The sequence below is a fragment of the Loxodonta africana genome, chromosome 12, assembly GCF_030014295.1.
Source record: "Loxodonta africana isolate mLoxAfr1 chromosome 12, mLoxAfr1.hap2, whole genome shotgun sequence".
Taxonomy (NCBI): Eukaryota; Metazoa; Chordata; class Mammalia; order Proboscidea; family Elephantidae; genus Loxodonta; species Loxodonta africana.
In genome coordinates this window covers 97,382,646-97,397,882 of record NC_087353.1, presented here as the reverse complement: position 1 = coordinate 97,397,882, position 15,237 = coordinate 97,382,646, and the positions used below count along the sequence as shown (strand labels likewise).

Genomic DNA, 15,237 nt, shown 5'->3' with positions numbered 1-15,237 from the left:
GGCAAAAAAAAATTTACACATGACGATTCCTATGCTTGAAGAAACGTAAAATTTCTAAAAATGACCGACTCAGAACATTAAACGTTAGTATAGGCATTAAAATCACCTTTCCACTATGAGTTTGGTCAGAACGGGCTCTTCATATTGAGTGGTGTCTTCATGCTGCTGATTTTCCTTTTTTGACTCTATTTTGGGTCCTGTTTCACTGGGCTGTTTTTCCAATTGTGAGGCGCCACTTGGGGACATTTCTTGAGGTACGGCGCTGCCATCTTGTTTGGAAGACTCTGGATAATCACTGATAGATGACGGGGAGCGGGCTGACTTGTCTCCTTTTTTATCTGCTTTTTTCTTTTCTTTCACCATTGCCTTCAGGAGACTTAAAGTTTACACATATATTTATGTGTCAAACAATCCCTTTGGTCTAGAGCAGTTTTTTTCAAAGCATTGATGAGTTTTATCTGAAAAATAAAAATTACCTCTAAATACTTGGTGTTTTCTTTTATTAACTCTTTAGATTTACAATACAATGTCATTATTCTCTTCCAAAAACCTGAAAAATTACAAGTATCACCAGTTTATAAAAACAGAATTTTCATATTGCTTTGTTCCTATTTTTTTTTTTTCCATCAACGCACCTCATGCATAGTGACCACCTGTCTGTCCGTGGAGGCTTACGAGTGCTATGATGCTGAACAGGTCTCAGTGGAACTTCCAGACTAAAATGGACTAGAAAGAAAGGCCTGGCCATCTACTTCCAAAAAATCAGCCCGTGAAAGCCCTCTGGATCACAGCAGACTGATCCACAACCGATCATGGGAAGGGGGAGTTGCAGGACCAGGCAGCATTTTGTCACATTGTGTATGGGTTGCCATGAGTCAGGGGCCAACTCAACAGCAGCTAACAACAACTATTTTTTTTAATTGGAAACAGCTATCTAACATTATTTCTTTTCAAATAGTGTTCTGGTAAGAACGATGACCCTACAAATGAAAAACGGCTACTTAACCTCTAAGGTCCTGCCTGTACCCAGTGCAGTAGAGTCGCTTCTGACTCAAGGCGACCCCAATTTGCAGAGTAGGACTATCCCATAGGGTTCTCTTGCTGTAATCTTTACAGTAGCAGATTGCGAGGCCTTTCTTCTGTGGTGCTGCCGGGTGGGTTCCAACCGCCAACTAAGCACAAACTGCACCACCCAGGGACCTTCTGAGTCCTGTGTGCTGCCAATTCATACCTCCCAAGCCCTTCTCTTACTATGTCTGCACAGCGAAGTGTTTAAGAGCAGGGCTCAGGCCCCTGTGCTGCCACTTACCAGCCTGTACCCTTGAGTAAGCTACTTAATCTTGTTCTGCCTCAGATATCAAATAGGGGTAATAATAGGACCTTTTCCCCATATAAGGATTAAATGAGGTGATGCACAGAAAATCCCAAAAGTACAGGACAGGATGCACGGCCAGGGCTCCATAAATGAGGTGATCATTTTATGTCACGTCCCTGTTTTTTTAACTTGAAATCACTGGCTGCCCACTCTTTGAAACAGTACTACCATTTATCGAATGCCTCTCACATGCCAGGCAAGAAACGGGAACAATTTGTCCAAGGACACACTGCTGAGGGCAGGGCTCCAAAGCCCCAGGGCTCTTTCCAGACCTGCCCCGAGCACTGATCCAGGACAACCTGCCCTCACGTCCAACTCGGTTAGGACTTTATTTTCTGGTCCTCTATCAGCGAAACTTAAACTACAAACAAGGCGGATTTCGTGTCTTATTGCGTGTGTCCTATCAGTTTTTGTCTTTTTGCCCTTCTCCCTGGCTCGAGGAGATCTTGTAATTACAATGACTACATTGGTTGTAAGCAGCCGGTAGCACAAATGGGCTCCCCGCACTGTCCTCCCCTTTCGAAGGCCCTCCTTGCCTGACACACAGTCACACACATGCTCAGGTTCGAGAAGGCTGGGTCCGTCTGGTAATGTCCGGTACCCGCAGAGAAGGAACCACCGGCCCAGGGCGCTGGGCCCCTCACTCACCTGCCCTGGACCCAGAGGCTCAGGAAGGCCTGGGCAAGGGGGCAGGGCCGGCCCGCGTCCGGTCTCCAGGCAACCGCGGCTGCCCACCACCGCCCACGCGGTGCTCTTAAAGGGGCCGTAGCCCTCCCTACCAGACCCCCATCCCGAATTTCCGCGCTCTTAGGGAAACTATCAACGGTCACGCCCCAATGTGCTTTTAAAGGGAAGGCCGCACCCCACCCCTCGGGCACCCTTCACAGCGCCCCTAGCCTTGCCGCCCACAGGGGCCGCCACAGGCGCGCCAAACACCGGCTCAAAGAGGCGGCCACCTACCACCTAGCCTGCTCTCTTAAAGGGGCAGCCTCCCTCTCCGCCCGCCCATCCCGCGCTCTTAGAGACCGGCGCTGGCCCCACCCACTCCATGCTATTAAAGGGACCACCCCCCCATTCCGCCCATCCGGCGCTCTTTTGGGGGCCGCTGCCCGCCCCTCAGGGCCCTGGTGGTGCTGTGTTCAAGAGTTTGGCTAATAACCAAAAAGGTCAGCAGTTCTAACCCACCAACTGCTCCTTGGAAACCCTACGGGGCAGTTCTACGCTGAGTTGGGATTAACTCCATGGCAAAGGGCTTCTATCTTGTTGTTTTGGCCCACTCCTCAAGGAGCCCTGCTGGTGCAGCGGTTAAGCGCTCAGCTGCTAACCAAAAGGTCAGTGGTTGGAACCCACCAGCAGCTCTGCAAGAGAGAAGATGCTGCAGCCGCTTCCCTAAACATTGTTGTTGCTGCGTGCTGTGAGGGGGTTTCAACTCACAGCGACTCCGGGAGCAACAGAAGGAAAATACTGCCCGGTTCTGCGCTGTCCTCACCATCACTGCTGTTTGAGCCCACGGTTGCAGCCACCGTGTCAACCCATCTGGTCGAGGATCTTCCTTTTTGCTGACCCTCTGCTTAACCAGGCATTCACACAGATTACACCCTTGGCAATCCTATGGGGCAGTTCCACTGTGTCTCATTGGGTCGCTCAGAATCAACTTGAGCAGGAATGGACCTCGTTCTGGTTTTGGACCCACCCTTCCCGCCCCGCGCTCTTAAAGGGACCGCCCTGGCTCCGCCCACCTCATGCTTTTAAAGGGGCCGCTGCGCCTGGTCTTGGCGGGTCCAAAACTCAGCCGAAAAATCAGTTATCTTGTCCTGGCCCAGAAGGCAGAGTGGAAAGAGCTGGGCTCTGGAGTTGGATGCACTTGACCAGGATACTCCCAGTTCGGCTAATTGCGGGGTAGCCTCCTAGCCTGTTTCTTCACCGTGAAACGGGAATAATTCACGCATTGGTTTTCCACTGCTGCCCTAACAATTATCACAACCTTGGTGGCTCACAGCAACACCAATTCATTACCGTGCAGCTATGTCAGAAGTCCGACCGGACGGTTCCCCGTGGAGCTTCCTTGCCTCTCCCAGCTTCTAGGGGGCCCTGTATTCCGGGGCTGGCGGCCCTTCCTCCATCTTCAAAGTCTCCCTGGCCCAGCTGCCAAAGGGTCTCCACTGTTAAGAACTGGTGTGATTGGACAGGGCCCACCTGGGGGACAGGGCCCACCTGGGTAACCGAGCCCACTCTCCAGTCTCAAGCTCCTTAATCACACCTGCAGAACCCCGTTTGCCAAGTGACACAAAATCCTCACAGCAGCTGGGGATTAGGACGCGGCCATCTTTGCCGGGATTATTGTTCTGCCTAACGTGCTGGGTTCCTGTGCTTATTAAAGGAGACATGCAGATGGCTCACCAGCATAGAGCCTGGTGTAGTAAGTGGCAATAATTACTCGTTGTTACATCGAAGGAACTTTAAGTTTAGGGATGCAAGCCCCTTCCTTAGGAGACCCGTGGTCTGGGGTGAGGTGAGGGCTGGGGGCCCACATGTGTCCTCACTGTACTCCAATTGCTTTTTGGACTCCACAGACAGCACTTGTCCATTTTTGGCAGAGTTCAAATGTGACACGACTCCATAAAAAACTGTTTACCAAGACTACAGGGATTGTATGCCCGGTATCGCTCAAGGCCAGTGATTAGAACAACCCAAGGTCACACAAGGAGCCCTTGTGGTGAAACGGTTAAGCACTTGGCTGCCAACCGAAAGGTCGAAAGGTGGACAGTGTTTGAACCCAGAACCCACCAATGGCTCCGAGGGAGAAAAGACCTGGCAACTGCTCCTGTAAGGATTTCAGCCTAGGAAACCCTATGGGGCAATTCTACTCTGTCACATGGGGTCTGTATGAGTTGGAGTCGAAAGCACACAGACACAAAAGCAAAGGTTACACACGAGGAAACCAAATCACAGCATGGAAGTTAGAGTAACATTCAAAATCTTTTATTTCCCCCTGCCTAGAACGGGGCTTTGCCACCCTGGCTGCACTGGGGAACATTTACGAATAGTTACCTGGGTCCCACTCAGTCTTTTTCTTCCAGTGGGCCAGTAGCCCCTTTGTGTTTTTACATTATTTTTAAAATTTCATGCGCATCACGGTTGAGAACCATGAACCCAAAAGGACTATAATTTTAAATCCATGAAATTAAACCAACAGGAATTTAATCATTATAAAAGGCTGAAAGTTGAGACTAAACTACATCAGACCGGAGCAGAGGCCTGGGGAGCTTCCATGGTCCTTATTTTATAACGTGTTCTTTACCGTGTAACAAAAAACTGTTGCAAGCAATACCCGAGGTAAGGTTTGTTAATTAAAACACTGCCTTTCAAAAGCAAAGACTCTGCAACACAATCTGTAATTCTGTAAAATAAGAACGGTGATTAGTTTTGGGAAACGACATCCAAATTGGCAATGTGTCTCATGGTTGGTCTCCCATGGGGGCAGTTCCAGGGATGGTCCATCTCGCCCATGTGAGTGATGAGCTTCTTCATCTCACTTGTGTTAAGAGCTGTTCCAATCATCACCTGAGCAAGAGACACAAAGGTTTAAATTCCTTCCAATTCAAACCCTTTGCTGAGAATTTGCACTTCCACCCCAGATACACAGGATCTACAGTTTAACAAGATCCCCAGGGGACTCTTACGTATAATAAATTCTGAGAGCCACCGCTCTATTAGTGGCTCTCAGAATTGGTCCCTAGCCAGCAAGATTAGCATCGCCTGGGAACTTGCTGTTGTTGTTAGGTGCTGCTGACTCAGCTCTGACTCATAGCGACCCCACGTACGATAGAACAAAAACTGCCCAGTCCTGCGCCATCCTCACAATCCTTGTTACGCTTCAGCCCACTGTTGCAGCCGCTGTGTCAATACATCTCATTGAGCGTCTTCCTCTTTTTCACTGACCCTCTACTTAACCAAGCCTGATGTCTTCACTGCCCTCCTTCCCAGCCTTCCTTGTCGATGTCTTCCTGCTTCCTCCTGGACCCAACAATCTGTTTTCCACTCAGCAGCCAGCAGTTCTTTCAAAAGGTGTGTCAGGTCATCTTGCTGTTCTCTGTGCCTCTCCCCTCTCACCCAAATAAAAGCACAAGTCCGGCATGGCTTGGCCCCAGCCTTTGCCAGCAGCTGCAGGCTGGGTCCCTTCACCTCCACTCCAGCCACGCTGGCCTGTCCCCTCTGTGCTGGGTGAGAAAGCAGGCACCTGCCACAGGATGCTGGCATTGGCCTGTCCCTGGGCCTGAACACTCTTCCCCAGGCACCTGCCTGTCTCACTTCTTCTGATTCACCTGTCCCATCTCATCTCAGTGAAACAGCACTCCTCATCCATCACTCCCTGCCCACCCTCCACTCCCTGTCTGTCTGACAGACACACATTGAGATGAGCAGTCCTTGCCCACCCCTCACTGTCTCACTATCTGACAGACACACATGGAGATGAGCTGACCGCAGAGCAAGTGTAGGGAAACTGAGACCCTGAGAAACAAGGGCAGATGGGGAGAGGGGACGAACCTGACCCCACTGGTCACCTTCTTTCTTCCCGGAGGACACCAAGTGTCCCCTACGTGGCAGGTATGGTCCAGGGTGGGACACAGAGCAAGAAGACAAACTGTGAACCAGTTCACAGGGAACCAGGTCAGTTATGACACAGGGGGCTGTAACCATCTGTGGGGAGGGCCTGAGGACTGGCCAGAGCCAGGTATGTGGACAGCAGAGGTGGAGAAGCCAGGTCAAGGGAGTGTCACGCACAGAGGGTGTACGGAGGGAAGGAGACTGGCCTAGTTTTGTGGAAGATGAGGCTGTGGAGGCAGACAGGGCCAGTATGCTAAACATAGGCAGGCTTGGCCACAAGCACCCCCGGCCTGGGGGACTGGGACTGGAGGGAGGCACATTCTAGCAAAAGAGGCCTCTAGGATGTTGATGAAGGAGCCCTGGTGGTGCAGTGGTTAAAGTGCTCAGCTGCTAACCAAAGGTTCGTGGTTCAAACCCATTTTCTCCACAGGAGAAAAGATGTGGCAGTCTGCTTCTGTAAAGATTACAGCCTTGGAAACCCTATGGGGCAGCTCTGTTCTGTCCTATAGGGTTGCTATGAGTTGGCATCGACTCAACAGCAATGGGGTTTGGGATGTTGATGTGTCTGCCACAGTGGGGAGTGACAGTCTTAGGAGTCCCATTAAGAAGCAGCATTTTTTAAAAAGCCAGCTATTAGGACTGTGCAGTCCAAGCTCTAACGCTGGCCTACAAACCCCAGGCTTGCAGATCAAGGTTGGGTCTTTATCAGAGATATCTGCAGCTGGAAGTTGAACCTTGGTCTTCTCTGCCTAATCAAATGCTTCCCTTGGGTAAGGTCAAGCAATCCCATGGCTGTAATGCTGCCTACAAGTTTATTCTGACTCTCCCCTGGGCTCCAGACTCCAGTATTTGTCTATCTCCAGACACCTGTATGTGACTGTCTAACAGGCTTTCAAATACAGGGAACAACTCTAACTCCACCCACCCCCAAGTGACTACTATTCAAATTTCCATAACAACCACTCAGGCCAAAGTTGAAGAATTTGAAGAGTTTCACCAATGTCTGCAGTCTGAAATTGATCGAACATGCAATCGGGATGCATTGATAATTACTGGTGATTGGAATGCGAAAGTCAGAAACAAAGAAGATGGGTAGTTGGAAAATATGGCCTTGACAGAAATGATGCCAGAGATTGCATGACAGATTTTTGCAAGACCAAGGACTTATTCATTGCAAATACCTTTTTTCAACAACATAAATGTTAACTATACACATGGACCTCACCAGATAGAATACACAGGAATCAAATTGACTACATCTGTGGAAAGAGACAATGGAAAAGCTCAGTATCATCAGTCAACAAGATCAGAGGCCAACTGTGGAACAGACCATCAATTACTCATATCCAAGTTCATGTTGAAGTTGAAGGAAATTAGAACAAGTCCACAAGAGCCAAAACACGACCTTGAGTATATCCCACCTGGATTTAGGGACCATGTCAAGAACAGATTTGACGCACTGAACACCAATGACTCAAGACCAGATGAACTGTGGAATGACATCAAGGACATCATACATGAAGAAAGCAAGAGGTCATTAAAAGGACAAGAAAGAGAAGACCAAAATGGATGTCAGAACAGACTCTGAAATTTGCTCTTGAACTTCGAGTAGCTAAAGCGAATGAAGAAATGATGAAGTAAAAGAACTGAAGATTTCAAAGGGCAGCTTGAGAAGACAAAGTATTATAATGACATGTGCAAAGACCTGGAGTTAGAAAACCAAAAGGGAAGAACACACTCAGCATTTCTCAAGCTGAAAGAACAGAAGAAAAAATTCAACCCTCAAGTTGCAATAGTGAAAGATTCTATGGGCAAAATATTGAATGATGCAGGACGCATCAAAATATGAAAGGAATACACGCAGTCATTGTACCAAAAAGGATTGGTCAACGTTCAACCATTTCGGAAGGTAGTACATGATTAAGAACGGATGGTACTGGAGGAAGAAGTCCAAGCTGCGCTGAAGGCACTGGCAAAAAACAAAGCTCCAGGAATTGACAGAATACCAACTGAGATGTTTCCACAAACAGATACAGCACTGGAAGTGTTCACTCATCTATGCCAAGAAATTTGGAAGACAGCTACCTGGCCAACCGACTGGAAGAGATCTGTATTTATGCTTATTCCAAAGAAAGGTGATCCAACCGAATCCGGAAATTACAGAACAATATCATTAATATCACACACAAGTTAAAATTTTGCTGAAGATCATTCAAAAACGGCTGCAGCAGTACATCAACAGGGAACTGCCAGAAATTCAGGCCAGATTCAGAAGAGGACGTGGAACCAGGGATATCATTGCTGATGTCAGATGGATCCTGGCTGAAAGCAGAGAATACCAGAAGGATGTTTACCTGTGTTTTATTGACTATGCAAAGGCATTCGATTGTGTGGATCGTAACAAATCATGGATAACATTGCTAAGAATGAGAACTCCGGAACACTTAATTGTGCTCATGAGGAACCTGTGCGTAGATCAAGAGGCAGTCGTTCGGACAGAACAAGGGGATACTGTGTGGTTTAAAGTCAGGAAAGGTGTGTGTCAGGGTTGTATCCTTTCAACATACCTGTTCAATCTGTATGGTGAGCAAATAATCCAAGAAGCTGGACTATATGAAAAAGAACGGGGCATCAGGATTAGAGGAAGACTCATTAACTACCTGCATTGTGCAGATGACACAACCTTTGCTGCTGAAAGTGAAAAGGACTTGAAAGCTCTAACTGATGAAGATCGAAGACCACAGCCTTCAGTATGCTTTACACTTCAATGTAAAGAGAACAAAAATCCTCACAACTGGACCAGCAAGCAACACCATGATAAACGGAGAAAAGACTGAAGCTGTGAAGGATTTCACTTTACTTGGATCCACAATCAACACTCATGGAAGCGGCAGTCAAGAAATCAAACAACACGTTGCACTGGGCAAATCTGCTACAAAAGATCTCTTTAAAGTGTTAAAAAGCAAAGATGTCACTTTAAGGACTAAGGTGTGCCTGACCCAAGCCATGGTATTTTCAATTGTCTCATATCCACGCAAAAGCTGGGCAATGAATAAGGAAGACTGAAGAAGAATTGATGCCTTTGAATTATGGTGTTGGCAAAGAATATTGAATATACTACGGACTGCCAAAAGAAAGAACAAATCCGTCTTGGAAGAAGTACAGCCAGAATGCTCCTTAGAAGCGAGGATGGCGAGACTGCGTCTCACATACTTTGGACACGTTATCAGGAGCGATCAGTTCCTGGAGAAGGACATCATGCTTGGCACAGAGTCAGTGAAATAGTGGAAGACCCTCAACAAGATGCACTGATGCAGTGGCTGCAAGAATGGGCTCAAGCGTAACAATTCTGAGGACGGCGCAGGACCCAGCAGTGTTTCGGACTGTGGTACACAGGGTCACTATGAGTTGAGAGTGACTTGACAGCACCTAATATCAACAACAACTCTAACCCCACCAACCCCCAAGTGAAAAAGCAGCTACTCTGACCTACCTCCCTTATTTCAGACATGGCCCCCCTTTCTGTCTCTTCTCCACCGATGTGACCCTCCAGTGGCTCCCAGCACATGCAGAACCAACCCCAAGTCCTGCCCAGGACCATCAAGGCCTGTGGTGTGGCCTCTGGACACCACCATGGTCTCCTCCTCTCTCCCCAGTCACTCAGTGTTATAGAAACATCAAAGCTGGCCTGCGTCTTGGCCCCACGTTCTTTACTTTTTCATAGCAAGCTGAGGCCTGTTAGCCCAAAACAAAGACCACTGGCATCAAACTCAAATTTGTACACATTACACTGTCTTAAAATATAGTTCAAATAAACAAGTTTTTAACCACTTAGAGCCTGCCTGCTTTAGATACCTCATGAAACTGCCCCCAGATCTGCTCTAGCCCTTGGTGAGCTGAAACCCTATGGTCATGAGAACCCTAGCACGCAGCTGCCCTTTGGGATCTCTACCCTGACTCCCCGCCTTGCTGTAGGAGGGCATCAGCAGTGGACACTCCCCCCTCCTCTTAACCAGGATTTTCATGTCCCCTTCCCCTCTGGTGGCCCCCTTTGTGAAGACCTCCTGCTGTGGAGGACCAACCCTCACACACCCATGGCCCCAGTCAATGGTGTGTTGTGCATTACTGCTAGCTCCTGGTCCTACCTTTTTCCTTGACCAGCTCCAAACTCCCTCAAACCCACTACACTTGTGTCAGCATCTGTCTTAGTTCAAGCACCCCAGGCCTTTGCATTTGCTCTTTCTTAAGAGGGTTCCACTTGCCTTTCAGGCTCAGGTCAAATGTCTCCTCCTGACCCCCCGTCTTCCTTGCTCGCCCCATTTCTTAGTGGCCATTCCCTACTATCTTTACTGCACTTAAAGATATCTAAAATTGTTTATTTTTGCTCATGCCTATTTCTCTCCTAAAATGGAAGCTCCACAGGGGCAAGGACCTGTCTGTCTTGTTCCCTCTGTCCTACTACCCAGAACAGTGTGGGGCACACAGCAGGGGCTGAAGAGATATTTGCTGAATGCATGAAGGGTGTTTTCGATGGCCCAGGTGACAGAGATCCGCTTCCTGTGCGTTACTGTGACATCAGGCTCAGCACCAGGCATAGCCACCACCTGCACAATACCTGGCCCGGGGCACCCTGAGATTCCACTGTTGGCTAAGGGGATGCTGCAGCATGTGGTACAGTGGGATCAGGTCCGGCAGCCACGTTCATAAAATCCACAAGGTTCAGAGATGAACGATGGGCACGTTATGTGTTGAATGGTGTCCCTAAAAAGTCACGTTGAGGTCCTAACCCCTGGTACCTATGCATGTGACCTTTTTGGGAAGTAGGGCCTTTGGAGGTATCTGTTAACATGTCACGGTGGAGTACAGTGGGTCCTAAACCAACATGAGAAGTGTCTTTATAAAAGAGGAGGAGAGATAGAGAGACACACAGGGGACAACAGCCCAGCCATGCAGAAGGCAGAGACTGGAACAATGCTTCTGTAAGCCAAGGAATGCCAAGGACTGGGGAGTCCCTGTGTGGAGCAAACCGTAAAGAGCTCAACTACTAGCCAAAAGGTTGGCGGTTTGAACCCACCTAGAGGCACCTCAGAAGAAAGGTCTAGCGATTTGCGTCCAAAAGGTCACAGCCCTAAAACCCTGTGGAACACAGTTCTATTCTGCATACATGGGGTCACCACGCATTGGAATCGACTCGACAGCAAGTAACTTGAAAGGATTGAATTATCTTCCAGGCTTTAGATAGTGAAGAATGAAAATAGCCCATAAAAAAAGGAAATGCCTAGAACTGACAGAAGCAAAGAGAGAGGCATGGAACAGACTGTCCCTCGGAGCCTCCAGAAGGAACCAATCCTGCTGACACCTTGATTTCAGACTTCTGGCCTCCAGAACTATGAGAGAATACATTTCTGTAATTATTACAGCAGCCACAAGAAATTAATACTGTGCATAAACAACTACTAGAATAAACGAAAGCTCAAAGATAGATACTGCTTCAGGGAAGGAAGAAAGATCAATAATTCTGGGTTAGAGGTGAAGGGTCAGACGTTTTGAGGTATTTTGCTACACTGAAAGAGAGCTATGTGGCTCTATACATACAACAGCCTATGGCACTTAATGGGGTCCTCAGGTGATGCAAGTGGTTAAGCACGAGGATGCTAACTGAAAGGTGGGGATCTCCTTTTGGAAATCCCATGGCATACAGTTCTACTTTGACACACAAGGGGTCACCAGGAGTCAGAGTCGAATACAGGCAACTGGTTTGGTTAGCCTTTTGTTTTATAGCATTTAATAACATTGACCAAATCAGGAGCTGAACCCAAAACCTGTGCAGACTACAAGCTTGAGTGAACCCTCCAGGCCCGGCGGAGGCGAGTCCTCCTGTACTTACAGACTTCCGGCAGGCTCTGGAGGCGAACATCTGCCGTACTCGGGAAGGTCGGCACATGACCCCAGGGCAGTCACTCAGCATAAAGATCAGCTCATCGATATCTTGGGGTCCGAAGGTCCAGTTTTTACTAGTTGGCAAGGAAATCAACTTTACTCTTTCAGTGACTGGAGCTAAAAGGATAAAATTTGCGGAATTATCCATTATTCAGAAAATGCACAGAGAAGAGATCATAGGGAGGGTGGGGGCATGGGAACTCTGTACTTTCTGCACAATTTTTCTGTAAACCTAAAGCTGCTCTAAAAAATAGTCTATTTTAACAATGCATTTCATTGGAATACCAATTGAAATGAACATTTGAAAGAGAGGGCAGAAGCAAAAGCTTTTGGGGGGGTACCCTCTTTCAACTCTTACAAAATAGAGATTTATCTATATGACCTCGAAGATTGTTCCCGGCTCTAGAAAGACAGAATCATACAGTCTTCAATTAATAACCTACCATCTTCGTCGATCAGAAAGTCAAAGCCATTCTTTCTAAAAATTTCCAGATTTTCTATCAGAACAGCTTCATTGACTGCAGTTAAATTGAGAGTCTGAGGTCTGGAAAACAGAGAAGAGTCAGCCCATGTCTTGAAGTCAAACATTTCGTTATAGAGCAGAAAGTAAAACAACACTGTGATACTCTGAATTCATTACAAAAAGCAAAGCAAATACCAACACTTTATTCAGCTGAGTGCCCTTCCTGTCATACAACTTTCTGGGAGTTTCCTTTTAATTTTCTGAGTTCTTCCCAGAAAAAAAGTAGCTGCAGAAACAATTTTCATTTTCTGCTATCTTTCCCCACTGAATAGGTCTTTTTTTGGGATCCTGTCTTTACAGGATCACTATGAGTCAGAATCAGCTCGACGGGAACGGGTTTTTGTTTTGTCTCCTTAATAAAATAACATAAAAAATACCATTTTTCCTCCTTACAATAAAGACGACTTGAAAAGCTGAGTTACACCACTGTAGGCATTTAAAAGCAGAATAAATAGGTCTTGTTTTGCTATCCTGCTCAATTCATCTGCCTGCATCATTTATCCATCCACCCATCCATCTCTCCTCCTGGATTTTAATCAACCAGTTACCATTGAGTTGATTCTGACTCATGGTGACCGCATGTGTCTCAGAGTAGAACTGTGCTCCACAGGGTTTTCAATGACTGCCTTTACAGAAGTAGATAGCCAGGCCCTTCTTCTGAGACACCCACAAGTAGACTCAAACCTCCAACCTTTGTGATACCAGCTGAGCGCGTTAACTGTTTGTACCATCCAAGGCCTCTGCATTAGGCTGGGTTCTTTGTTGTTGTTTGGTGCCATCAAGTCAGTTCCAACTCACAGCAACCCTATGTACAATACAACGAGACAGTACCTGGTCCTGCACCATCCTCACAACCATTACTATGTCTCGTTGAGGGTCTTCCTCTTTTTTGCTGACCCTCTACCTTACCAAGCATGATGTCCTTCTCTAGGGACTGGTCCCTCCTGATGACATGTCCAAAGTATGTGAGATGAAATCTCACCATCCTCGCTTCCAAGGAGCGGCACTCATTTTTAATGACTTCCAATTTTCCTAGATTCATACTTTCTACATTCCACGTTCTAATTATTAATGGATTTTGAGTTGTGCCACATCAGCAAATCAAAGTCCTGAAAGCTTGACTCCATCCATGTCATTAAGATAGACTCTACTTAGAAGAGGTAGCTCTTCCCTAGTCGTATTTTGAGTGCCTTCCAACCTGAGGGGCTTATCTTCCGGCACTATATCAGACAATGTTCCGCTGCTATCCATAAATTTTTAACTAGCCAATATTTTCAGTTGTAGACCTCTAGGTTTTTCTTCCTAGTTTGTCTTAGTCTGGAAGTTCCTATGAAATCTGACCATCATGGGTGACCCTGCTGGTATTTGAAATACCGGTGGCATAGCTTCCAGCATCATAGCAATATGCAGGCCTGCACAGTATGAGAAACTGGTAGATGCGTGGTGGAAGTTGCGTTCTCCAGAGAAGCAAAATCAGTAAAACGTATATGTATACATAGTGAGATTTATCTCAAGGAAATGGCTCATGTGGTTGTAGAGGCTGGGAAGTCCCAATTCCCCGGGTCAGGCATCAGGTTGGAGGCTAGTCCTTACTCACGTAGGTGCAGGGGCTGACAAACCCAAGATGGGCAGGTCAGACGGAAAGCTGCTGGCTCAGAGGCTAAGAGGCTGATGGATCCCAAGATCGGCAGGCAGTACAGCAGTCTGCTGGCTCAAGACCCAAGAACCAAAGGTCAGATGACAACAAGCAGAATACAGGATCCAGAGCAAGCAAGTTAGCTTTGCCAGAACATCCACATATACATTGGATGTAGGCCATACCCCATGGAAAATTCTCTTACAACTGACTGGCTGATCACATCAGATCACATCGTGGAGGATGTCTACATCATTACATAACTGCCAGACCACTGAGAATCATGGCCCAGCCAAGCTGACACACAACTTTAACCACCACAGCCTCCCTTCATGGATTTACTGAGTGTTTCCTAGGACAAACACTGCGAAAGGTAGGTGACAGAATGGGGAGCAAACACAGACGGGGTCTCTGCCCTCATGGAACAAGTGGATCTAGTGGGGAAGAAAGACATCAATCAGAGAGTTAATATAATTACAATCTACAGTGAGAGTTAGGAAAAAAAGACACCCAGTGCCCTAACAGCACACAGTAAGTGAGACTGGACCTGGGGATGGGGTCAAGGAAGTTCTGAGGAAGCAACCTCTAGCCTGAGACCTGGAGGTAAATGGGAGTTAGTTAGGTAATGGGGACGGGGCGGTGAGGGGGGAGACAAGTTTCCAGGCAAAGAACAGTTAGGCAAAAGCCCTATGTTGGACCTGTGGGATTTCCAGAGCCACCCATACAATCCTACTTCATCCTTGTTAATGGCCATATAGGACTTCATGGGGCCTGTCAAGGAAAAATGAAAGATGGCCAGAGGGGCTCAACTATAGGAACGAGGGGGAGAGGGGTTAGGAAAGGCCTTGAAAGACAGGATAGAACGCTGGTCTTGATCCTCAAATCCTGACATGTGGTCCCTCTGGGGTCCAAAACGTCTTGGGATTCTCTGGGTCAACTTGAAACACAATAAAACTAGACCTTATAAACAAAATGGCTAAAAAATAAAAGGCCAGGAATATTCTAGTATTATAAAGTAACTTACTAAATGTCTTTACTAGTACCATGTATTTACTCCTACTGAAGTCACAATTAATGCATTCCATAGGAAATAAAGGAAATAAATTACTCAGTAAAAAAAAAATTTTCCAAGCTGAGTGACTGCTTTATGGTCCC

The 15,237-nt window shown here is 47.1% G+C and overlaps 2 protein-coding genes across 2 annotated transcripts in view; both read right to left on the bottom strand.

The window, feature by feature from the left end:
- LOC100658137 (radial spoke head 10 homolog B2) overlaps positions 1 to 2,029 on the bottom strand; it is an 87,250-nt gene extending 85,221 nt beyond the window's left edge. The window contains exon 1 of the mRNA XM_003416521.3: positions 107 to 2,029. Coding sequence (XP_003416569.1) covers positions 107 to 363 — 257 coding nt within the window. The 5' untranslated portion in view covers positions 364 to 2,029. The remainder of the gene's footprint in view (positions 1 to 106) is intronic.
- Positions 2,030 to 3,171: 1,142 nt separating this feature from the next.
- The window catches only part of LOC100657273 (mismatch repair endonuclease PMS2), a 90,016-nt gene continuing 77,950 nt past the window's right edge, over positions 3,172 to 15,237 (bottom strand). The window contains 3 exon segments of the mRNA XM_064294819.1: positions 3,172 to 4,939; positions 11,871 to 12,040; positions 12,367 to 12,467. Coding sequence (XP_064150889.1) covers positions 4,796 to 4,939; positions 11,871 to 12,040; positions 12,367 to 12,467 — 415 coding nt within the window. The 3' untranslated portion in view covers positions 3,172 to 4,795.